We start from the raw sequence: 23,874 nt of genomic DNA on the forward strand, positions 1-23,874 counted from the left end.
CTCTTCTGGTAGAGCACCTTTTTGTTTGTTTGTTTGAGACGAGTTTTGCTCTTGTTGCCCAGGCTGGAGTGGAATAGTGTGATCTCAGCTCACTGCAACCTCCACCTTCTGGGGTCAAGCAATTCTCCTGCCTCAGCCTCCCGAATAGCTGATACTACAGGCATGCGCCACCATGCCAACTAATTTTGTATTTTTAGTAGAGATGGCATTTTGCCACGTTGGCCAGGCTGGTTTCGAACTCCTGACCTCAGGTGATCCACCCACCTCGGCCTCCCAGTGTTGGGATTATAGGCATGAGCCACCATACCTGGCCACCTGTAGATACTTTAAAAAACAAGTAGGCTGGCCATGGTGGCTCATGCTTATAATCTCAGCACTTTGGGAGGCCAAAGTGGGAGGATTGCTTAAGCCCAGGAGTTTGAGACCACCCTGGGCAATGTAGTGAAACCCTGTCTCTACAAAAAATGTAAAAATGAACAGGCGTGGTGGCCTGCACCTGTAGTCCCAGCTACTTGGGAGGATCACTTGAGCCCAGGAAGTTAACCTGCATTCTAGCCTGGGGCTGCACTCTAGCCTAGGCAACAGAGCAGAGCAAGGCCCTGTCTCAAAAACAAACAAACAAAAAACATAAAAAACCCCAAAACCCCCAAACTGAAAATATAACCTAAGGCTCTTGTCTTCTAGTCAAGACTTCTTTCTCTCCTCTACCACCTTGGCAGCTAGTGATTTCCTTTAATCCCATTACTGATGGAGAAACTGAGGTCAGAATTCCAGGCTAGAGGCTCTTGGGTCCAGGCATTCGCCAGGATATGGAGCAAACCCGGGTGTCTGCTACAATGTGAGCTCCCCAAAGGCAGAGGCACTGTGTCCCAGCTCCTAGAACAGAGGCCAGCAAATTGTAGGTACTTAGGAAGTATATGCTGAGTGAATAAGTGAATGAAGGCTCACCATTCCTAGAACAAGACAGAGCGCTGCTGGAGGGAAGGGGAAAGAAGCTGTAAGTTTCAAACAGGGAAATGGGTCTCATTTCCAGCCTTTGGCAGGGAGTGGTACAGCTGGGTGCTGTGAGAACCACATCACTTTTAATCCACATGGGGCTCAGGCAGGAAAGGATCAAAACCCAATTTGAGAACTTGAGAGTTGCCCTGAGGCTCTGTGGTTTGGGAACAGTAGGGTCAATCTGAAGGCTGCAATGTGTCACTATTTCCATTACACACTTTCCAGGGTCCCCACTTGGCTGGTAAACTCAGAGCAGATTCTTCTGTCTTGGAAGATGGAAACAGGCCCAGAGAGGTAAAAAAAAAAATTTTTTTGAGATGGAGTCTCGCTCTGTCACCCAGTCTGGAGTGCAGTGGCGGATCTCGGCTCACTGCAACCTCCGCCTCCCGGGTTCAAGCGATTCTCCAGCCTCAGACTCCTGAGTAGCTGGGATTACAGGCGCATGCTGCCATATTTGGCTAATTTTTTTGTATTTTTAGTAGAGATGGGGTTTCACCGTGTTCCCCAGGCTGGTCTTGAACTCCTGAGCTCAGGCAATCCACCCACCTCAGCCTCCCAAAGTGCTAGGATAACAGGCGTGAGCCACTGAGCCCGGCCCAGAAAAAGTTTTGAGAGTGCTGCTTGTTGGGAACAGGGAGTTCTGCCTGCCCCAGACTGGCTGGATAATAAGAATTGCTAAAGAAGTTATTGATTACTCTTGCCGGGTGCAGTGCCTCACGCCTGTAATCCCAGCACTCTGGGAGGCCGAGGTGGGCGGATAATGAGGTCAGGAGTTCAAGACCAGTCTGTCCAATATAGTGAAACCCCTTCTCTACTAAAAATAGAAAAAAATTAGCCAGGTGTGGTGGTACGCACCTGTAATCCCAGCACTTTGTGAGGCCAAGCCGGGTGGATCACCTGAGATCAGGAGTTCAAGACCACCCTGGCCAACATGGTGACCATCTCTACGCAAAAAGACAAAAATTGGCTAGGTAGTCCCAGCTACTTGGGAGGTTGAGGCAGGAGAATTGCTTGAAGCCGAGAGGTGGAGGTTGCAATGAGCGCTACTGCACTCCAGCCTGGGTGACAGAGTGAGACTCTGTCTCGGAAAAAAATATGTGAAGTCTTCTCAGAAAGATTAGTGGATACCAAAGGTACTTTCTGGCTTCAGGCCTGTGGCCCTTGGAGCTGTCCTTGGACAAATGCTAAGCGGTCCTTGGAACTCAATGCCTGTATAAAAGGGTGGGGGGTGGGGGTGGGGGTGGGGGTGTTACAGACTGCCTCCACCAGAAAGTGGCCTCAGCCTAGCCATATTATCTGGAAACTTTCACTGCCTGTTCCTGTTACTCCACTCCTTACCCTTTCAGTGCCCCAGACACAACTCTATCCCCTAATGTTTTCTCCCCTCTGATTCTCCCAGCCTTTCAACCCCATGTCTTCCCATTCCAACTCCAACTGGGAGCATCCTCTGTCCCTAGTCTAGTTCATTCTCCATCATGCCCTCACTCACAGCTCCCATTAGCTCAAGGCAAAAGCTGCATATCCCTCCCCTCCCTGTCACTTGCTCCCTTGGGCTATAAATAGCATAGCTGTGCCTTAGATCGTGTTGAGAGCTTCAAGACTTAGTCCCCCTTCCCCCCATCCTTTCCTCTTTAACACAACAGGGAGAACAAGCCTGAAGCTTCCAGTTAGGGTGGGCAAGCCCAAGAAGGAGGGGGTCTGGGGGAAGGGAATGAGAAAGGCTGTGCTGAATTCGGAACCACACAGAATATGGTAACTTTGCCATCTGTTGTCAGGGACTCTCTGCTTTTCCCCCAGTCTGCTACCCATTCCCTGACACTTGCTCCTGGAGGAAGAGGAGCAGCACGAGTTAGCAGAATTCTAACAATTCTCTTTTAACCCTTGCGATCATCCTATGGGCAGGTGCTACCTTGATTTTACCAACGAAGCCATAGACTCTAATAGATTAAATGGCATAACCCAATATTTAGAGTGCTTGGTCTGTGGGCTAATTGATCCCATGTCTGACTTTGGCCTACACTAAGTCTGTCTGCATCATTGATTTAGGCCCCTCTAAATCAGAATTTCTATCGATGTGACCTGATTTGGAAGAAAAAGAGGTCTACTAAACAAATTACTAATGTAGCAATGCATAAATGGAAAACATTAAAGTCTCGGCATGTTCACAAAAATGATGCTATCATAATTTTATCTTATCTGTTTACTAAAGCAGGACTCTACAAAAATCTGTTCCTTGAAGTTTTTTTTAGTTACTGTATGTTCTCAGAAGTTTTTGAAATACAAAGCAATTTTACTTCTTCTATTTCAAGACTTCCCCTCCACTTTACATTCTCTCAAGTTAGTCCTGAGAAGTGAGTTAGAAATCTGGCCTTTTTTCTATCACTTACTGTTGGGCAAAACGCTTAATGGAGCCCCAGTTTTTTGTCTGTGAAATGGGGATAATAATAGTACCTACCTCATTCCTATTGTGAGGATTAATCTACACAAAGGAGGCCAGGCATGGTGGCTCACGCCTATAATCCCAGCACTTTGGGAGGCCGAGGTAGGTGGATCACTTTGAGGCCAGGAGTTCGACACCAGCCTAGCCAACAGGGTGAAACCCCATCTTTACTAAAAATACAAAAATTAGCCAGGCATGGTGGCATGCACCTGTAATCCCAGCTACTCAGGAAGCTGAGGCTGGAGGATCCCTTGAGCCCAGGAGTTTGAGGCTGCAGTGTGCTATGATTACCACCGCACTCCAGCCTGGGTGACAAAGTGAGACTGTCTCAAAGCAAAACAAAACAAAAACAAAGCAATTAGCACACTGCTTGGCCCAGAGAAGGTGCTCAGTAAATCATAGCAATTATTATTATTTCTCAGCTCTGGGCTGAGATGCTGTAGGAACATCACCATGATTTCAGTAGGGAGAAGCTGAACTTCACTATCCATGGTTTGGTTCCTGTTCTTCAAAGGACTTGGAGTTGATCCTGTTTCCTGCCCTGTCTTATCCGGACATTTTCATCCCCCTTCTTCTGACCTAGACCAGTAAGGGAATATACCGTCCATCTCCTGAGAATTCAAGCCACTTCTGGAACCTGGAGAGGCAGCACAGGAGGGTGTGTGTGAAAGGCTGGGAGGAGAGTTCCCATGGACACTGGGGACATGTGAAGGCCCTGGGGAGTTGCTGTGACCCTGGGTCTCTGCCTAGAGCAGTGAATGCTGGGGAGAAAAAAGGACATCAGCTGCTGAACAAATTTCCAGTGCTGCAAAGCCCCTTTAGGATAAACACACAGGGCTGAGTAATCTAGGGAAGGAACAAAGGCCTGGGATGGAGTGGGATCTCCCTAGCACACCCTATCTTCTTCCATTTGCTTAGCACGTACTTTTTCTTTTCCTAAACAAGAGTGCCAGGATATACTAGCATTCCTAAGTTTCAGTATTCATCTGGAAAGGGTTTCCGTTTAACCAGCCCCCTGGAGGTTAGCATTGCAGTCAGGAGTGTAAACACTGGAGCCAGCCTGACCTGGGTTCAGATGACAAAACTGCCATGTACTAGCTGTGTATCTTCAGGTAAGTTATTAAGCCTCTCTGAAGCTCCATTCCTTTGTGAACAAACTGCTATTTACCATATAGAATAGCTGAGAGTTTTGAAATATGCTGAGTACAGGGCTAGGCACGGTGGGGGTCATGCCTGTAATCCCAGCACTTTGGGAGGCCGAGGTGGGTGGATCAGCTGAGGTCAGGAGTTCGAGACCAGCCTGGCCAAACCCCATCTCTATTAAAAACACAAAAATTAGCTGGGCGTGGTGGCAGGCGCCTGTAATCCCAGCTACTTGGGAGGCTGAAGCAGGAGAATCACTTGAACCCGGGAGGTGGAGATTGCAGTAAGCTGAGATCGTGCTATTTGCACTCCAGCCTAGGCAACAAGAGTGAAACTCTGTCTCAAAAAAAAAAAAAAAAAAAAAAGAAAAGAAATATACTGAGTACAGAAGAGCCCCAATCCTGGTCACTGTTATCCCTGCAACCTGAGTGAGCATCACCTCATAGGTAGTATAAAGAGTTCTGGAAGCTGGGCCTCGTAGCTTCCATCTGTAATCCCAGCACTTTGGGAGGTCAGTTCTGAGACCAGCCAGGGTAACATGGTGAAACTCTGTCTCTACCAAAAATATAAAAATGAGCCAAGTGCGGTGGTATGTGCCTGTGGTCCCAGCTAATTAGGAGGCTGAGTTGGGAGGGTTGCTTGAGCCTAGGAGTTTGAGGCTGCAGTGAGCCAAGATCACACAACCTAGGTGACAGAGGGAGACCCCATCTCAAAAACAAAACAAAACAAAAAACACCAAAAACTGGCTGGGTGTGGTGGCTCATGCTTGTAATCCCAGCACTTTGGAAGGTGAGGCGGGTGGATCATGAGGTCAGGATTTCGAGACCAGCCCGGTCAACATGGTGAAACGCCACCTCTACTAAAAATAAAAAAATTAGCTGGGTATGGTGGTGTGCACCTGTAATCCCAGCTACTCAGGAGGCTGAGGCAGGAGAATCGCTTGAACCCAGGAGGTGGAGGTTGCAGTGAGCTGAGATTTTGCCACTGCACTCCAGCCTGGGTGACAGAGCAAGACTCCGTCTTGGAAAAAAAAAAAAAAATTCCCAAACTAAAAGACAGCCCAGAGAGCCTGTCTCTCACAACTAGGGTATTTTATTCACATCCAACATTGTTCATAAGAGTATCCGAAGGAGTGTAACTTGGGGGACCCAGGCTTTCTGCTCATCCTTGTTCCTGTATCTCCATTCTCCACATCAAGCCTCTCTCTGATCCAGACACTTAATTCCATGGGAATTAGTTAGGGGCCCCCCTCCATTTGGTCTTTCCTTACTTTGCAGTGCCTGGAGCTCTGACTTGGGACTCAGCGAACTGGGGGTTAAGACCAATCCCCTGTCCTTTCCCCTCCCCTCTCCATCCCTGACTTCAAAGTCTTCATAAAGCCCAAGTCACTGCTTCCCTGACCCCATAGTGGCAGCTCCATCTCAGCTTTTGGCCGGTTCAAAACAGCAGATGCTGAGCCGTGGCCTGGCCGCTCGCGCTCCTCGTTCTAGCCATCTCCTAGGGTAAGCACCAGCATGCCAATGACCTGGGGGGCCACCAGTCCTTGCTCCTCCAGGAAAGGAGGGATAACTAGGATAGAAGCTGACTCAAGGGCAGGTACAGTGGTTCATGCCTGTAATCCCAGCACTTTGGGAGGCCGTGGTGGGCAGATCATCTGAGCTCAGGAGTTCAAGACTGGCTGGGCGACATGGCAAAACTGTCTCTATAAAAAATACAAAAATTAGTTGGGCATGGTAGCATGCACCTGTAGTTCCAGCTACTTGAGACACTGAGGTGGAAGCACTGCTTGAGTCTGGAGGGTCAAGTTTGCAGTGATTGCCACTGCACACTAGCCTGAGTGACAAAGTGAGATCCTGCCTCAAAAAAAAGAAAAAAAAGAAAAAGGCCGGGCGCGGTGGCTCAAGCCTGTAATCCCAGCAGTTTGGGAGGCCGAGATGGGCGGATCGCAAGGTCAGGAGATTGAGACCATCCTGGCTAACCTGGTGAAACCCCGTCTCTACTAAAAAAAAAATACAAAACACTAGCCGGGCGAGGTGGCGGGCGCCTGTAGTCCCAGCTACTTGGGAGGCTGAGGCAGGAGAATGGCGTGAACCCGGGAGGCGGACCTTGCAGTGAGCTGAGATCCGGCCACTGCACTCCAGCCTGGGCGACAGAGCAAGACTCTGTCTCAAAAAAAAAAAAAAAAAAAAAAAAAGAAAAAAAGAAAAGAAAGTTTGTCCTATGGTTAGGCTTAGAAGGCATCCCATTGGACAGGGCATGGTGGCTCATACCTGTAATCCCAGCACTTTGGGAGGCCAAGGTGGGTGGATCAAGAGGTCTGGAGTTCAAGACCAGCCTGGCTAACAGCGTGAGACCCCGTCTCTACTAAAAAAATACACAAAATTACCTGGGCATGGTGCACACCTGTAATCCCAGCTACTTAGGAGGCTGAGGTGGAATTGCTTGAACAGGGAGGTGGAGGTTGCAGTGAGCCGAGATGGCTACTCCAGCTGGGGCTACAGAGCGAGACTCCGTCTCAAAAAAAAAAAAAAAAAAAAAAACAGAAGGCATCCCATTGGCAGAACCCCTGTTTCCAGCCCAGGGATGAAGGTAGCCAGTTGGTAATTGTGAAGAACCTGTTTGGAAAGAGATGGACCTGGAAAAACGGGAGGAGCTCAGGAACCAGAATGTGTTCCTTTAGTACCATGTGCAAAATATATTCTAAATTACATGCAAATCAATGTCCGATCATTATAATCTCTGGCAATTTAGTAACCAATGCTGTGATACTATCTGGTCTAGGATGGTTCTGGCTCCCTGGGGCCAGATCCTGCTCTGTAGCTCCCACAGGAGCAACCATCACAGACCAAAGGCCAGCGGGGGCCGCAACACTCAAGGACTGTTTCTCCCACCGCCATCTGTGGATTTTTCCAGCTGTTTTCCTTGGCCCAAGGATCACACCCATAGGGATGCAGATGGGGGAAGGGGAAGCTGAGGAAACAGTGAAGTCAGAACGAGCTGGGGAAGAGACAGATGGTAGGAAATGGAGATGGAGAAATGGCACTAGTGGCCCGACCATCTGAGATGGGATACCTGGGAGGGACATGTTTTCAAGCAGAGGCTGTGTTAGGGCATGGTGAGAGAGGGTCTTAGCAGGTAACCTTCCTTTCCTCTCTAGACTGAGGAATCAGAGTTCTGATTGTGGAGTGCCTCTCTCTAGGACTGGGCTGCAGCCTAGGAGTCCCAGCTGCTTACATCCAGGTCCAGGATTATGTCTGCTAACAGACGCTGGTGGGTACCACCTGACGACAAAGACAGTGTGTCTGAGAAGCTCCTGAGGAAGACTCGGGAATCTCCCCTGGTGCCTATAGGTAAGTGAAGAAAGGAATGGGGTGCAAGTAGGAGGCCTTCTCTGAGCAGTCATGTCTCCTGGTACCCTCCAAAGAGAATGAAGCAGAGGTCAGAAAACTCAAATGGTCCTACTCACGGAACAAGGGAACCAACAGCAAAGGTGCCAAGGGGCAAACCCTTACAATAAAATGAGGACGTCTGGACGGGTGGAGGTGGCGGCCAACCGAGCACATGGGATACAAGGAACCTGGAGCACCAACAACAAAGTGAGAAGGGTCAGAGAAACACCTTGGGGTCCCCCAGGGCTTCCTTCCTGACGGACCTGGTAGAGTAGGAAAACAGCTGTACCAGGAGGTGGGAGCCAGCAGTGTGGCTGGAGAAGGGCCCAGGGCGGAGCAAATTGGTGGGCAGGGGCTATGTCGTGGTGATCAGCTATTTGTATTCGGGGGAGGGGCGTCACTGGTGGTGATCAGCTATTTGTATTTGGGGGAGGGGTGTCACTGGAGGGAGGCAGCCACTTTGAGAACGCCATTGAAGGGCAACAACTCAATATTATTATTTTTTTTGAGACGGAGTTTCACTCTTGTTGCCCCAGCTGGAGTGCAATGGCACAATCTCAGCTCGCCACAACCTCCGCCTCCTGGGTTCAAGTGATTCTCCTGCATCAGCCTCCTGAGTAGCTGGGATTTACAGGCATGCACCACTACGCCCGGCTAATTTTGTATTTTTGGTAGAGACCGGGTTTCTCCATGTTGGTCAGGTTGGTCTCTAACTCCCAACCTCAGGTGATCTGTCTGCCTTGGTCTCAAAAAAGTGCTGGGATTATAGGCATGAGCCACCACACCCTGGCAATGACTCAATATTCTAATGATCCCCCTAGGTCCCCCGCAACCCCAACCACCAGATGCTGCATAAAAGCAGCTGTTTATCCAGGTGCCCAGCCTGCCTGGCATGTCTCATCAGGGGAGTGCTGTGCATTGTGGCCATGGCCCAGGGGCTGTGTTCTCTGCCCACAGGCTTAGGAGGCTGCTTGGTGGTAGCAGCATACCGGATTTACCGGCTGAGGTCTCGTGGTTCCACCAAGATGTCCATACACCTGATTCACACCCGAGTGGCAGCGCAGGCCTGTGCAGTGGGTGCAATCATGCTAGGTGAGTGGCTTTGTGGGGTCGCAGGAGAATGAGGGCAAAACCAATTACGCAGAGTCTGTAGGTCTTTAAGTCCCAACAGTTAAAGGGACTGTGACTTGGCTGCGTGTGGAGGTTCATGCCTGTAATCCCAACACTTTGGGAGGCTGAGGTGGGCAGATCATGAGGTCTGGAGATCGAGACCATCCTGGCCAACATGGTGAAACCCGGTCTCTACTAAAAATACAATCAGCTGGGCGTGTTAGTGGCAGACGCCTGTAGTCCCAGCTACTCGGGAGGCTGAGACAGGAGAATTGCTTGAACCTGGGAGGTGGAGGCTGCAGTGGGCAGAGATCCACCACTGCACTCCAGCCTGGGTGACAAGAGTGAGAGTCTGTCTCAAAAATTTAAAAAATAGGCCGGGCGCGGTGGCTCAAGCCTGTAATCCCAGCACTTTGGGAGGCCGAGACGGGCGGATCACGAGGTCAGGAGATCGAGACCATCCTGGCTAACATGGTGAAACCCCGTCTCTACTAAAAAATACAAAAAAAACTAGCCGGGCGAGGTGGCGGGCGCCTGTAGTCCCAGCTACTCGGGAGGCTGAGGCAGGAGAATGGCGTAAACCTGGGAGGCAGAGCTTGCAGTGAGCTGAGATCCGGCCACTGCACTCCAGCCTGGGAGACAGAGCGAAACTCCGCCTCAAAAAAAAAAAAAAAAAAAAAAAAAAAATTAAAAAAATAAATTAAAAAAAAGGACTGTGACTTAGGTTCCTGTTCTGGGATCCACATCACGTCCTTGGTGAAGCCCCTATACTGAGCCATTTTCCCTGTTTAGGCTCCTGTCCCAGGCCTGTGAGGACAGTGCACAGTGTCTCATGACAGTTTGCCCTAGGGGTGAGAAAAACCATGCAACAGGACATATGCTGAATTTCTCTTCCTCTTGACATTAAAAAGCAGCCAGCCACTTGCTACCTGTGTGACAGTGGACAAATCTTTCCCACTGAGCCTGTTTCCTGATGTGTAATACGACAATAACCACCCCTGGCTTGCCTACCTCGCAGACTGCTGTAAGGTTTCTCAGATACACAATACATGTGAAAGTGTTTTGTGAACTGTCAGATGGGTGGTTTCCCCAGGCTGTGTGGTCAGATGCTTGGAGCAGCTGTTGGGACCTGGGGCAGAAAGATGAGCAGGAAGCTGGACTCTCAAGGGAGTAGCTAGAGGTGAACCCCTGGGACACCTGAGAGAGCCAGAGGACGGGTAAAGGGTTTGATGCCAAGGGGCACTATTTCTTTTCCCTCACACAGGTGCTGTGTACACAATGTACAGTGATTACATCAAGAGGATGGCACAGGATACTGGAGAGAAGTAGGACTCCTATAGGAGCCGGGGCCGTCCGACTCCCCTAAATCAATCCCTAGTACATTCCTAATAAAGTAGCTTTGAGGAAAATCAACTGACTCTTTTTCACTGGGGGAGAATAGAGTAAAGGATTGGCAGTGGCTGGGGAGAGGACCTGGAGTGTCTGGAAATCAAAGGGCTCTGGCCCCCTACTCCAGGGCAAGGGAGATTCTTAGGGGAGGCAGTAGTTTCCTGAGGAGGTGGTGGGGTAGACCTCTGATCCCAAGAACCCAACAACTCCCAAGCCATCTTAGGTCCCACCCAGAAGCAGCACGGAGTGGGAGCAAGGGGGGCAATAATGGGGCCTTGGTGCTCATGGGAACACTGAATTAAAAGGCAGGCAGCTTCCCTGGGGACCCAGGCAGGAAGGAGGATGCAGCTGGAAGCAGAGGCAGTGAAGCCTCTTGGGAGATGACATATATTCAGAATGTAAGCACCAGCACCAGAAGGGGCAGGGGAGACGGGGATGAAAGAAGCAGAGCAAGACAGAGGTCAGAATGTTCTGTTCACTTGCAAACCACGGCTAAGGTCAAACTTGTAGAAAATAAAATTCCATGTAAATCCCAAAGATAGGGCCCCTTGGGGTTTCATCCCTTTCTCTTTCTGTGAGCCCAAGCTCCTCTCTTTCCCTTGGAAAAGGAGCCTGGCAGAGGCCACAGAAGGAAGCAGGAGGCCAAATGCTCCTCTCTCACTGGGGCTCTGGGTTGGAGGTTGGTGAGTTGTTCAAGATGGCAGCAGCAGCTTCCAGACACTCTGACAACACCAAGGCCACGTCAACATCATACGAGGTCTCAGCTTCAAGTACAGGAGTTGCAGCCCACTGTAGGGAGCAGGAGCTCCCAGGAGTCCGTGCACTCACATGGGGTAATTGAGCACAACATCCTGTTTGGCAAGCTCCAGCAACATAGGATCATCGAAGAATTTGCTGATGCTCACATCTTCACTGAGGCCCTGCAGGGAATGGGGCAAATACAAGAAAGCCTGAGGTGGTCGCAGACTGAGCGAGGAGACCAACCAAGACCTGTGCTCAGTGGGGAGGCTAGTGGTGGCTGGAATGTAGGTGGTGGTGTTTCAGGAGTCCTGCCTTTAGGGTACTATCACATGGGAGGATAAGGCTCTCCTTTCCCAATGAGACTGGGGTCCAGGTTTGGTTGTCTAAGGAGTATACAGATCATATCTCTACACTGGAAAAGTGTCCCTTAGGAAAAGGGGCCAAAAGAAAGAGAGGGAGATCCTGCTTCTGAGAGTCCTAGGAGGTTAAGGGATGGCAACAGGCCCAAGGGAGACATACCTTCCTACGGCGGGTTTTGATCATGAATTCCCGGGCCAGATGAGGAGCCGGCTGTGGCTCCAAGGGGCGGATGACAATGCTCTTGTCCAGAGGATCACCAGGCACAATCTAAAAGGCAAAGGAATTTCAGATGGCCCAGGCAGAATTCCCAGAAGATTCAGGCCCAGAAGCAGGACTCTTCTTATTTATTTTAAAATTTATTACTTATTATTATTATTTTTTTGAGACAGAGTTTCGCTTGTCTCCCAGACTGGAGTACAATGGCATGATCTCGGCTCACTGCAACCTCCACCTCCCGGGTTCAAGTGATTCTCCTGCCTCAGCCTTCCAAGCAGCTGGGATTACAGGCATGCGCCACCACACCCGGCTAATTTTGTATTTTTAGTAGAGATGGAGTTTCTCCATGTTGGTCAAGCTGGTCTTGAACTCCTGACCTCAGGTGACCTGCCCGCCTCGGCTTCCCAAAGTGCTGGGATTATAGGTGTGAGCCACCACAGCCGGCCCTATTATTTCTATTCTTTTTTATTTTAAACTGAGAGACACAGATTCAAGTTGCCCTGAATACATGCAACCCAGAAGAGGACTCTTCTCTAGGATGCTGTACACCTCACTTAAGGCTTGGAGAGGGATCAGGACAGAGGGGATGAGGCTTGCAGAGGTGGGAAGCCAAATCCGCCAGCTTGCATTGTTTTCTCACCTGCCAATGGTGGAAGACAGACAGAGAAAAGGCTTGTCCCTGGGTGTGAGTCCGAAGATCAGTCTCAAAGCCAAAAGAGTCGATGGCTGGGATAAAAGCTTTGATGGTGTACAGAGGGGAGCCTGGGATGGGTGCATCCTGAGTCACGTGACCCCTGAGAGAGGAAAAACAAAGGCTGAGTCTCTAGCCACACACAGGCCAAAAGCCAAGAAGCAATCCAGCATTTGCTGTTCCCAAATGCATTCCACCCCAGAGTTACCATCAAAAAAAGAGTAACCAAGAATGTTCTACAGAAAGCAGAAAAGGCTCAGGGCTCTCAGTATAATTCCCTGTGGAAGTCAAAGTGGCAGCAATCTCTGAGCAGAGGACAGGAGTGGGACGGCGATGGGACAAGAGCCCAAAGACATTTCCATCGACTTGCCTCAGCACTTCCTCCAACAGCTCTGTGAGGAGGGGATCCCAAAGAAATGTCTATTTTTTTTTTTTTTGATATGGAGTCTCATACTTCACCCAGGCTAGAGTGCAGTGGTGCCATCTTGGCTCACTGCAAGCTCCGCCTCCTGGGTTCACGCCATTCTCCTGCCTCAGCCTCCTGAGTAGCTGGGACTACAGGTGCCTGCTACCACACCCGGCTAATTTTTTGTATTTTTAGTAGAGACGGGGTTTCACCTTGTTAGCCAGGATGGAGAAATGTCAAATTTTAATCTGCAGAAAAGCTGGGGCTTGCCTCCCTCTGTTCCTACTTCTTTCTGGAAAATCAGCTCACAGGGTTTCCAGAGTGAGGAGGGTAGGGGAGGCCAACCTCTCCTCCCTGCAGGAGCCGAGGTGACTCTTGTTCTGCTCTTGCTCTCAGCACTCTTCCTAATATGCCTGGGGCTGGGGCTGCTCACCTGCGCCTGGCCAGGACAGTATAAACTGCAGAGACGCAATCTGCAGGGGCCTGGACCTCTACAAAGTAGTAAGGCTCCATCAGACGAGGAGTAGCCTGCAGCAGAGCAAGAAGAAAGGTCCCTCAGCTTAGGGAAGGCTGAGGGCCTATAGTCCCACTTGCTCCTTCACTTAGTCCACAGTCCAGCGAAGCAGATGGTCTCCTACAGCCCCATTCTCTTACCATGAGGAAGGCAGAGTAGACGACTCGCCTGGCTGTGGGGATGATCTGGCCCCCGCCCCGGTGTAGGGGCTCCTGGGCAACCACTGCATCCAGGATCTTAAACTTGACGTTCCGAATCACTGTAAAGGAGGTGGAGGCAGTGACTGGGGAGAGGTTCTGGGCCTGTCATGGGGCCATGGTGGAGCAGCAGTCTCCTGCAACACTGCAGCTGTCTTGCAGTCATGAAAGACATGATACAAAAATCACATGGGAGGTGGGCGTTCTAACTGAATAAGCAAGGCCCATGGCAGAGGTCAGAAGTTAAGCATAGGTTCTTAGTGTTTGCTTCAGGCCATGCTCAGACATAGAGCTTTCCTAGAAGTTTATTTCTTTCTTCTGCACATATTTACATTTTTGTGGATGTAGAATTCCAGAATTGTACATTTGGTGCACGAAGCCCAATCAAGGTCTATTAACCACTCCAATTTCATCATCCTCTTGGTATCTCTTCTCAAATATGTCCAAGGCCAAACCCTTCTCAGAAATGAGGAGCAAATGACAGTTTAGAAATGACTTAAATTTCCAGGCTACACCACCAGGATAAGGAAGAAGGGAAGAAGCTGGCCCAGGACACGGGATGGTCCTGTGTACCCCAAGCTGCTTCTCCTGCCGGGTCCTAAAGATGGTGAGCCCATCCCACTCATATGCCTGGCTGCAAGGACCCTCGAGGACTGGGGTGGGGGAGTGCTGGTGGACTTACATTCATCACAGAGGGGGCCCTCCCTTGTTCCCCACTGGAAACCTTGAACGATGCTGTCCTTCACTGAGCCAAGAAGAGCCTTGTCCACCTACAGAGAAACATGAGGCCTCCTTAGCAGTCACCCTGACAACAGCTGAAGCGTTTAGAGGGAGAAGATAGATGTGCCTGTAAGGGGATACTGTCCTTCATCAGAGGACACAAGATACTTTTGGGAAAAGAACATTTTGTAGTTTCTTCCACTCCAGAGGTAAGAGACTGCCACCCGGTTCCCATCAGTTCTGCTGTACCTCAGAGGGCAGAGTATCATCCACCAGAATGTTGGGGCCAGTCGCATCAGGGCCAAAAGCCCAGATGGAACGGGCAGCTAGTAGATCCCAATCGTACTTGGTCTGGAAGAACTCTCCCAGCTTCTTCCTGGGGAAAGGAGGGGGACAATGGAGCTGTCGGCCAGCTCTGTGATTGCTGGTCCTGGAGCCATAGACCCTCCCTTCCTGGAAGACAGTCACCTCATCCTACCCACTGTGCCCAGAACAAGAGCAACGGCAAAGACATAAATGCTTCCCAGAAAGATGTGTGTTCTTAGAGACCCGGCAGGTAAGCTGCGGCATCCCCGCCTCCTTTCGATCCTGGTGTCAGAGCCCTCCTCTCACCTGTTCCATGTAATCTGGACCACCTCATTCTCTATGTCCTCTGCCAGGCCCTTCTCAAGAGGCTCAGCAATCATGGTGATCTTGTTCCTGGTCAGAATGGAAATGGGTGGTAAGGACGGCTAACAGAACAGCAGAAGAGGCATTCCTAAGAAAAGGGTAACAAGATGGACAGTTGAGGAAGTAATATCAGTGAAAGCCACGGGGGCCAAGTGTGGTGGCTCAGACCTATAATCCCAGCACTTTGGGAGGCCAAGGCAGGAGGATCACTTAAACCCAGGAATTTGAGGCTGCAGTGAGCTATGGCTCACACCACAGCACTCCAATCTGGGTGATACAGCAACACACTGCCTCTTAAAAACAAACAGCTGGGCGTAGTGGCTCACGCCTGTAATCCCGGCATTTTGGGAGGCCAAGGTGGGGGGAACACTTGGGCCCAAGAGTCTAAGACCAGACTGGACAACAAAAAATAAAAAAATTAACAGATGGCATGGTGTGTACCCACAGTCCTAGCTGCTGGACTGCTTCAGCCCAGCAAGTCGAGGCTGCACTCCAGCCTGTGTCAAAAAAAAAAAAAAACCCAAAAAACAAAAAGCGAGTAAGGTTTGGAGTAAACTTTTTTTTTTTTGAGACGGAGTCTCGCTCTGTCGCCCAGGCTGGAGTGCAGTGGCGCTATCTCGGCTCACTGCAAGCTCCGCCTCCCGGGTTTACGCCATTCTCCCGCCTCAGCCTCCCGAGTAGCTGGGACTACAGGCGCCCGCCACCTCGCCCGGCTAATTTTTTTGTATTTTTAGTAGAGACGGGGTTTCACCGTGTTAGCCAGGATGGTCTCGATCTCCTGACCTCGTGATCCGCCCGTCTCGGCCTCCCAAAGTGCTGGGATTACAGGCTTGAGCCACCGCGCCCGGCCTGGAGTAAACTTTTAAGATAGTTATTTTATAGAGGTGAAGTGGCAGTTATGAAACTCCTCTTGGGAATATCCAAGGTGAATAATCCCATGGCATTGCGTTCAAAGGCAGAAGGGCTGAGAGGGCTGGAGTGAAACTCAAGTATTGTAAGCACCCCCCATTCTGAGATGTAGGGGTCTCTGTGCACAGTGCTCATGGTGGGGGTGGAGGTGGAAGATAAAGGAGAGAGAGTGTCCTGGAGGCTGCAGTCCCGGGGACACTGTGCTCCCAGCTTACTTCTTATTAGGAGTTTCAGCAAAGCACTTGAGGGAGGATGTTTCCACCACCGTCTCACAAAACGTGACAACTGGGTCAGCCACCTGGGAAATAGAAAATAAATTACTGAAGCGAGGTCTAATTTTGTTGGAAGGGCAACCATTTACCTAAGGGAATTCAGAAGCTCCCTTGACACTACCTCTGTGAAAATCCCAACTGCCTTAATCAGCACAAGTGACAAGTACAACAGCAGGTTAAAAGAGCTGTCCAAACCATCACCAAAAAGCCCGAGAAAATTTACTGTAGTAAAGAAATTAGATTCCTGAGCCAAGAATAAGTGGGATATCAAACTAGGGCCTTAATTCTAGTCTTCCAAGATAGCTCTCAGCATCCGTTTGGCCGTCCACCACCATTCACTGAACAACCCCCATGGGTCTGACAGAGCTGGTGCTAGAGACCCACTGGTGTGCACCCGTGCCATTCTCAACCCACAGCGTCTGAGTGAAGCTCTGCCCTGAAGCCCCAACATGGTCTGCTGCCCAGGAAACCTAGTGTTTTCTGCGACACCAGTGCTTCCTAGATACATCAGTAGAGGAGTCTAAGAGGAGTACTGAGGGTCTCCACAGGGCCTTGGAGAAAATACGTCTCAACTAGGACAAAGAGGCCAAGTAATACACGGTTTGAGGGGCTACATCAAGGCTTGACAAAGAATCCGGGAGAGACAGTCCCCACTCTCTCCTTGAAACCACCCACTCTGAGACCTAATCACCACCCATGGGTTAATTGTGCAATTACTTCCCTAACAAAGCACCAAGAATAACTTTGGCTTGGGAACTTTTATTGTTGAGACAGAGTCTCGCCCTATCACCCAGACTGGAGTGTAATGGTGCGATCTTGGCTCACTGCAACCTCTGCCACCCGGTTTCAAACAATTCTCCTGTCTCAGCCTCCCAAGTAGCTGGGGTTACAGGTGCCCACCACCACGTTGGGCTTATTTTTGTATTTTTAGTAGAGATGGGGTTTCACCATGTTGGTCAGGCTGGTCTTGAACTCCTGACCTCAAGCAATCCAACCACGTTGGCCTTTCAAAGTGTTGGGGTTACAGGCGTGAGCCACCATGCGTGGCCTGTTTTATTATTTTTCAATGTATTTATTTTTTGAGACAAGGTCTTGCTCTGTCACCCATGCCAGAGTGCAGTGGCATGATCATAGCTTACCGCAGCCTCAAACTGCTGGGCTCAAGCAATCCTCCTGCTTCAGCCTCCGGAGTAGCTGGGATTATAGGTACAAGCCACCACACATAATTTTTATTTTTTAGTTTTTTGAGACAGGGTATGACTCCACCTCAAAAAGGAGAGCAATCATTGCTTATTGCAGCCATGACCTCCTGGGTTCAGGATGGAGAGCAATGGCATAATCATGGTTCATTGCAGACTCGACCTTCTAGGCTCAGGTGATCCTCCCACCTAAGCCCCCGAGTAGCTGGACTACAGGTATATGCCACTGCACTCGGCCAGTCTGCAGAGACGAGGTTTCATTATGTTGCCCAGATTGGTCTCAAATTGGGCTCAAGCAATCCTCCCACCTCAGTCTCCCAAAGTGTTGCGATTACAGGCATGGACCACCATGCCCGGCCTGGCTAATTCTTTTATTTTAATTTTTGTAGAGACAGGGTCTCACTTTGTTGCTCAGGTTGGTCTTGAATTCCTGGCTTCAAGCAATCCTCCCACCTCGGCCTCCCAAAGTGCTGAGAGTGAGCCACCAAGCATGGCTGTGCCTTGATTTTAAATGTATGACACAGCAGAAGGGGGCAAATCAGTTCTCAAAAACCTTCCCATATAAGGAGCAACAGATCATGGTTTTCACAAACACATGTACTCTCTCTTCCCTTGGAGCTTCCCAGGAATTCAAGGATTTGGTCACTTGTCAAAGTCTGGACTGTGAACCCAGCTCCTGGCCAGATATTGCTGTACCTTGATGTCTATCTCCGAGTACATCTTCCGCAAATCATGCATCACACAGTCCAGGTAGAGCTCCCCAGTGCCCAGGATCACATGCTCGCCAGACTCCTCCACCTGAAACACAACAGTCCTGGCAGTCACAGCCTGGATTCTCTTATGCCAGCAAAAACACATACAAACAAAATCAAGGTCAGAGCCCACAAGAAGGTGCCTATCAGAAACAGCTACTATTTAGCATCTGTTCCAGTCTCTTCAAGAAGGTTCAGTGAGGAGCATCTGCCTATGAGTGGGTCCCCAAGACACCAGGACCACTCGGCACGGTGCTACTAGGTGTGAAGTCAAAGATTTAATTCCCATCTTAATGATTTAGGTCAAACTCTACCGTACATCCATGGACGTAAACTAGCCCTTTAGCCCTCCTGGCCTGCTACCTGGAAAGGTACACTGGCAGGCTCAGTGTACAAGGATCAGAGTAATAACTCACTTTTCCTTCTCTTCTCGAGAAAATCAATTCAAAGCATACTCACTAAGAAATATATTTTTTCCAGCTAAAGACATCTGGGGAACACAAATACATACACACACACACACACATACACACACACACACCCCGCTTTGTCCTACACCCCTCCAATTGCCCCCTCCTGCACAGGTCTTGTTTTATGACACACACACACACACACACACACACACACACACACACACACACACACACGTCTTTTCCTGCCTTCACATGACAGCCACAGGCTGGGATTGCTCCTGACATGGGTTGCTGGAAGCAGCAGATCACGAACACCTGATGGATGTGAAGTGGCGTGGAGCTCCGCCCATTCAGCTGGGGACAGTGGGGCTTGAGGGCTGCTGCAGGTCATGGGCATACCTTGGTGGTGAGGGATGGATAGCTCTTGTTGACCTTGCGCAGGCCATCAAGCATCTTGGGCAGCTCTGAGGGGTTAACTGGCTCCACAGCAATCTTGATAACAGATGTGGTATTGAACTTCAAGGGCCGGAAAATCTGAGCCTGAGATCCAAAGCACAAAGGATTGAGGGCAACTGACATGAGCAGGCACAGAAAGTGCAGAGGTATGAGAGGAGAAGAGGACTTGCTTAGGATCAGACTATGTATTCCCCAACCAGGAGCCTCGTGCTGAGTGGGGGTAACCCGAAGGGCCATTTCTTCACAGGTATTCTGGCAGAACAAAGAGAGGAGGAAAAGAATAAAAGGCACCCGTCCTAATTCCTCGCATCTGAGCTGAGTACAGGGAGAATCCAGCAGGCTCATATCTAGAAGGCTAAGCCTGGAACCAGGACATGGCAATGACTCTGGATTAGTCCCGTTTGTGCCTATGTGTGTCCCTGGGACCATCTAGCTTAAGCCAACCCAGTTGGTCTTTTCAGAAACTCTACCTCCTCATTGCCTCGGGGTTCGGTTATGGTTGCTGTCTTCACAATTGGTTGATCAACACCTTCAATCAAAACCCAGTTGCCAGCAGGAACGCGGTTCACCTCGATGTGGTACCTGAAGCAATATCCAATAAGCAGCAGTGAAACTTAAGCAGAGCATTCATTCCCTAATTTTTTTTTTTTTTTTGAGACAGGATCTCACTTTGTTACCAGGCTGGAGTGCAGTGGCACCATCTTGGCTCACTGCAGCCTCAAACTTCCAAGGTTCCAGTGATCCTTCTGCGTCACCCCCCAAGTAGCTGGGACTACAGGCACGCGCTACCATGCCCAACTAATTTTTGTATTTTTTGTAGAGATGGGGTTTTGTCATGTTGTCTAGGCTGGTCTTGAACTCCTGAGCTCAAGCGATCCTCCTGCCTCAGCCTTCCAAAGTGCTAGGATTACAAGTGTAAGCCACCACACCCGGCCTATTCCACAAAAATTTACTGAGTACTTGCTGCGTGCCAAGAGCAGAGGTGAGCAAAACGGATACATTCTAGCAGGGGAGAGATACAGTAAACAATCATTATCCACACATGTATGTGGTTACAAACTGATGAGTATTACGAAAGAAAAGTACAAGGTATTTCTGTGAGGACATAACAGGAAAATCTTACTCCAACTGCAAGCTCATGGTAAAAAGCTGCTGCCCAAGGTGTCCACTGTAAGGGGCTAGCAAAAGCATCACAGAAGGCCAGGCGTGGTGGCTCATGCCTATAATCCCAGTGCTTTGGGAGGCTGAGGCGGGCAGGTGGATCACCTGAGGTCAGGAGTTTGAGACCAGCCTGGCCAACATGGTGAAACCTATCTCAACCAAAAATACAAAAAACTAGGTGGACGTGGTGGTGCAAACCTATAACCCTGGCTACTTGGGAAGCTGAGGCAGGAGAATTGCTTGAACCCGGCAGGCAGAGGTTGCAGGGAGCCAAGATCACGCCATTGCACTCCAGCCTGGGTGACAGAGCGAGAAAAATAAAAAATAAAAAAAGGCCGGGCACGGTGGCTCACGCCTTTAATCCCAGCACTTTGGGAAGCTGAGGCAGGCATCACAAGGCCAGGAGATCGAGACCATCCTGGCGAATATGGTGAAACCGGTCTCTACTAAAAATACAAAAAAATTAGCCAGGTATGGTGGTGGGTGCCTGTAGTCCCAGTCACATGGGAAGCTGAGCCAGGAGAATGGCGTGAACCCAGGAGGCGGAGCTTGCAGTAAGCTGAGATCGTAGCCACTACACTCCAGCTTGGGCGACAGAGTGAGACTGTCTCAAAAAAAAAAAAAAAAAAAAAAAAAAAAAAAAAAGCATCACAGAAAACTTCCACTTTCCCAGCTCTTCAATATTCTGCCTTTTGGCATTTAGGGTGGATTTGACAAAAGGGGCCATCATTGAGGTAGAGTAGCCACCTTAGGGAACACAAATGTCTTGGTTTAACTTGTCAACTGGGAAGCCAAACTCATAAACTGACAAGTAGCCCAGAGGCCCAAGCTAAGTTTGACTCTGCAGATTGGGATGCTACAAGGTATCCAGTGAATCCTTCTCTCTTGGTCAAAGCATAGACAGTGGAGGTTGGGAAACAATTTCTTTTGGGAAGAAACACAAAGATTATGACTTAAGGAACAGAGGAAAGGAAATGGAAAGAGAGTTAAAATGAGTAACAATGGAAATCTTGCTACAAAAGTTCATACAAGCTTCATGCTTTCAAAAGGGCTTTAAGATGGCCTGTGGTGGCTCACACCTGTAATCCCAACATTTTGAGAGGCTGTGGTGGGAGGATCACTTGAGCCCAGGAGTTGGAGACCAGTCTGGGCAATATAGTGAAACGTTGTCTCTACAAAAAAATTAAAAAATTAGCCAGACGTGGTAGTGTGTGCTTGTAGTTCCAGCTACTTGGGAGGCTGAGGTGGAAGGACTGCTTGAGCCCAGGAGGCGGAGGCTGTAGTGAGCTGAGATTGTGCCACTGCACTCTGGCCTAGGCAACAGAGTGAGACCCTGTCTCAAAACAAACAAACAAACAAATAGGGCTAAAAAAAAAAGTTCACACAAGCCACCCAAAGTGCAAAGGCAAAGTTTCTGCCACTATTCCAACAGTAGCTGCCTTTGGCCCCAGCAAACCTTGGATAGGAAGAACTAGAAGTCAATAGCCCTGCAGATAGAGAGCCGCTTTACCCCCTCTTGCACAGAGCCTTGCAACTACTTCCAAGGAGGATCACCCCTTCCAGCTCCTTGGGGGCAGTCCCTGGACAGACACCGAGGCATACCCCTGGGGCTCTGGTTGGCAGTACCTGGCCACAGAGATCCAAAGGCGGCCCACAGTGCATATCTGGGAGTCTTCCTCATCCTCCAGGGTGTAGTTCTCCCCCAGTACCTTCACAGGCTGCCCAGCATGAATGGTGCCACTCAGCACCCGGCCAAAGGCATGAAATTGGACTCCATCATCTGTGCTGTACATCTTGGTAGTGTGGCACATCAGGGGGCCCTGGAAGAGGGGACAGGGTGCAGCTTCAACCACATCTACCCTCCGGGGAAGTACTACTCCCCACCATCTTCCTTGACAGCAAGGACATGAGCTCTATGAGGAGCTAGAGAAAGATGAGGTAATCTCATCTCCAAACTATGTTGTATCCCATCCCTCTAAGGAGGCTGAATAGGAGACATGGCAGAGCAAAAATATTCTCTTCCTTTTTTCTTTTTGGGAAGATAAGAGCATTGAAGAAGAGACGCAGATTTAAGATGGCAGACTGGCACTATTCACAAGATTGCTTACTGTCCCAAATTTCCTCTTAAGATGTAACTCAATTCTCAACTGGCTGTGTATTTATGACGAGAAACTAGACAGCCTAAGAAATGGCTGGCAAAGATGTTTTTAAAAGCCAGGACTGACAAGATTAGCTACCATTTGTTGAATCTTTAGTATCTGCCAGGCAACATGCTGAACACAATCGTAACACTTCCTTAATCTTATTTAAATCTCATAACAACCGCTCACATTTTATTATGCTCGTGTTATAGACCAAGGCCTTGAGGCTCAGGAAATGTGAGTAATGTTCGCAAGGTCATGGCACTAGCAGCGGCAACATTAGGCTTTGCATTCAGGCCTGACTGTGCCCATGGGGATGGGAAGGCAAGGGTGGCGAAGAGGGCATGACTCCGGTGACCAGAAATCAGTATCCCCACACAGGAAAGGAAAAAAAAAATCAGAGAACCAGGGAGCCACGTGCCCTTACATCAGGGTCACAGTCACTCATAGCCTCGCCAAGGTCGGAGTCCACACCGCCCGTGTAGGTGTGCTCAATCTTCGGCTTGGCGCCCACCTTTGGAGAAGGGATATGCTGCACACACATGTCCACAAAGCCTGTGGATGGAAAAGAGAAAGCCATTACTACATGCCCCCCGGGGAGCACGAGCAGGAGTTACTCAACCATTCACAATGGTCAGAAAGCTCAAAGTGCGGGGACTAAAAGCTCTGGCACTATGATTCTAGGGGCAAAGTTGATAGCCTGCTTTCTGGGAACGTGCTGCTAAAAGATGTGGAGTCACCCTGATGCCGGAAAAGAGCAAGAAGTAGGTATCAGTGGTACATGGTTCCTTGAAACTCCGCTGACAGCAAGTTTAAAGTACATCGATCTATGAACTTTTATTGGCTATACGCATTTACATGGAACAAAATAAGCACCCCATCTAACACCTACTTAAAACAATTCCTGACCTGACTCCCATTGAGAAACACCGCATGCATCTCTATTCAATAAGTTACCCGTTTTCCAAACACATTAATAAACCACACAAGTGGGAACCCCCGTGAGCACACTGGGATAGGTGTGTCTGCCTTCAATGGTATCTAGTGTGTCAGACTGGTGGGCAGACCAAAATAAGCTATTAAAACTACACACCAGGCCGGGCGCGGTGGCTCAAGCCTGTAATCCCAGCACTTTGGGAGGCCGAGACGGGCGGATCACAAGGTCAGGAGATCAAGACCATCCTGGCTAACACGGTGAAACCCCGTCTCTACTAAAAATACAAAAAAAAAAAAATTAGCCGGGCGTGGTAGCGGGCACCTGTAGTCCCAGCTACTTGGGAGGCTGAGGCAGGAGAATGGCGTGAACCCAGGAGGCGGAGCTTGTAGTGAGCCTAGATCACGCCACTGCACTCCAGCCTGGGTGACAGAGCAAAGACTCCGTCTCAAAAAAGACAAAAAAAACAAAAAAACAAAAAAACCCCAAAAACTACACACCTTGGGGGCCCAGACACCTCATTCCCACTGGACTTAGAATCAGAGACTGCTGAGAAGACCCTCAGCCATCACCCCTTACACTTCCCTGATTTTACAGATAACAAATGACAGTCACGATGAATTAGATGGCTTGCCCAGGGTCATCTCATGGAA

The 23,874-nt window shown here is 49.6% G+C and overlaps 2 protein-coding genes across 13 annotated transcripts in view; one reads left to right on the plus strand and one right to left on the minus strand.

Moving 5' to 3' along the window:
• The first annotated feature begins 4,440 nt into the window (after positions 1-4,440).
• On the plus strand, positions 4,441-10,490 carry HIGD1B (HIG1 hypoxia inducible domain family member 1B). Of its 5 annotated transcripts, none has more exons than XM_045374664.3 (4): positions 4,441-4,551; positions 7,782-7,932; positions 8,929-9,063; positions 10,346-10,490. In XM_045374664.3, exons 2-4 carry the CDS (start codon positions 7,833-7,835, stop codon positions 10,408-10,410), a joined length of 300 nt encoding a protein of 99 aa, XP_045230599.2. In that variant the 5' UTR covers positions 4,441-4,551; positions 7,782-7,832; the 3' UTR covers positions 10,411-10,490. The 5 variants fall into 5 exon arrangements, with proteins under 5 accessions (XP_045230599.2, XP_005584509.3, XP_005584508.3 ...); XM_005584452.4 differs by lacking the exon at positions 4,441-4,551 and adding an exon at positions 5,987-6,084 and having other exon boundaries at positions 7,740-7,932; XM_005584451.4 differs by lacking the exon at positions 4,441-4,551 and adding an exon at positions 5,987-6,084.
• A 437-nt stretch (positions 10,491-10,927) lies between these two features.
• EFTUD2 (elongation factor Tu GTP binding domain containing 2) overlaps positions 10,928-23,874 on the minus strand; it is a 43,099-nt gene continuing 30,152 nt past the window's right edge. For all 8 annotated transcript variants that reach the window (XM_045374659.2, XM_005584446.4, XM_074019893.1 and 5 more), the window contains 14 exons: positions 22,715-22,842; positions 21,773-21,966; positions 19,456-19,567; positions 18,929-19,069; positions 18,061-18,162; positions 16,109-16,191; positions 14,928-15,014; positions 14,565-14,691; positions 14,278-14,365; positions 13,539-13,657; positions 13,318-13,412; positions 12,428-12,581; positions 11,731-11,838; positions 10,928-11,390 (listed from right to left, as the gene is read on the minus strand). In XM_045374659.2, the coding sequence (XP_045230594.1) occupies positions 11,295-11,390; positions 11,731-11,838; positions 12,428-12,581; positions 13,318-13,412; positions 13,539-13,657; positions 14,278-14,365; positions 14,565-14,691; positions 14,928-15,014; positions 16,109-16,191; positions 18,061-18,162; positions 18,929-19,069; positions 19,456-19,567; positions 21,773-21,966; positions 22,715-22,842 (1,634 nt within the window). In that variant the 3' untranslated portion in view covers positions 10,928-11,294. The remainder of the gene's footprint in view (positions 11,391-11,730; positions 11,839-12,427; positions 12,582-13,317; positions 13,413-13,538; positions 13,658-14,277; positions 14,366-14,564; positions 14,692-14,927; positions 15,015-16,108; positions 16,192-18,060; positions 18,163-18,928; positions 19,070-19,455; positions 19,568-21,772; positions 21,967-22,714; positions 22,843-23,874) is intronic.

The sequence above is a fragment of the Macaca fascicularis genome, chromosome 16 (genome assembly GCF_037993035.2).
Source record: "Macaca fascicularis isolate 582-1 chromosome 16, T2T-MFA8v1.1".
In the NCBI taxonomy this organism is placed as follows: Eukaryota; Metazoa; Chordata; class Mammalia; order Primates; family Cercopithecidae; genus Macaca; species Macaca fascicularis.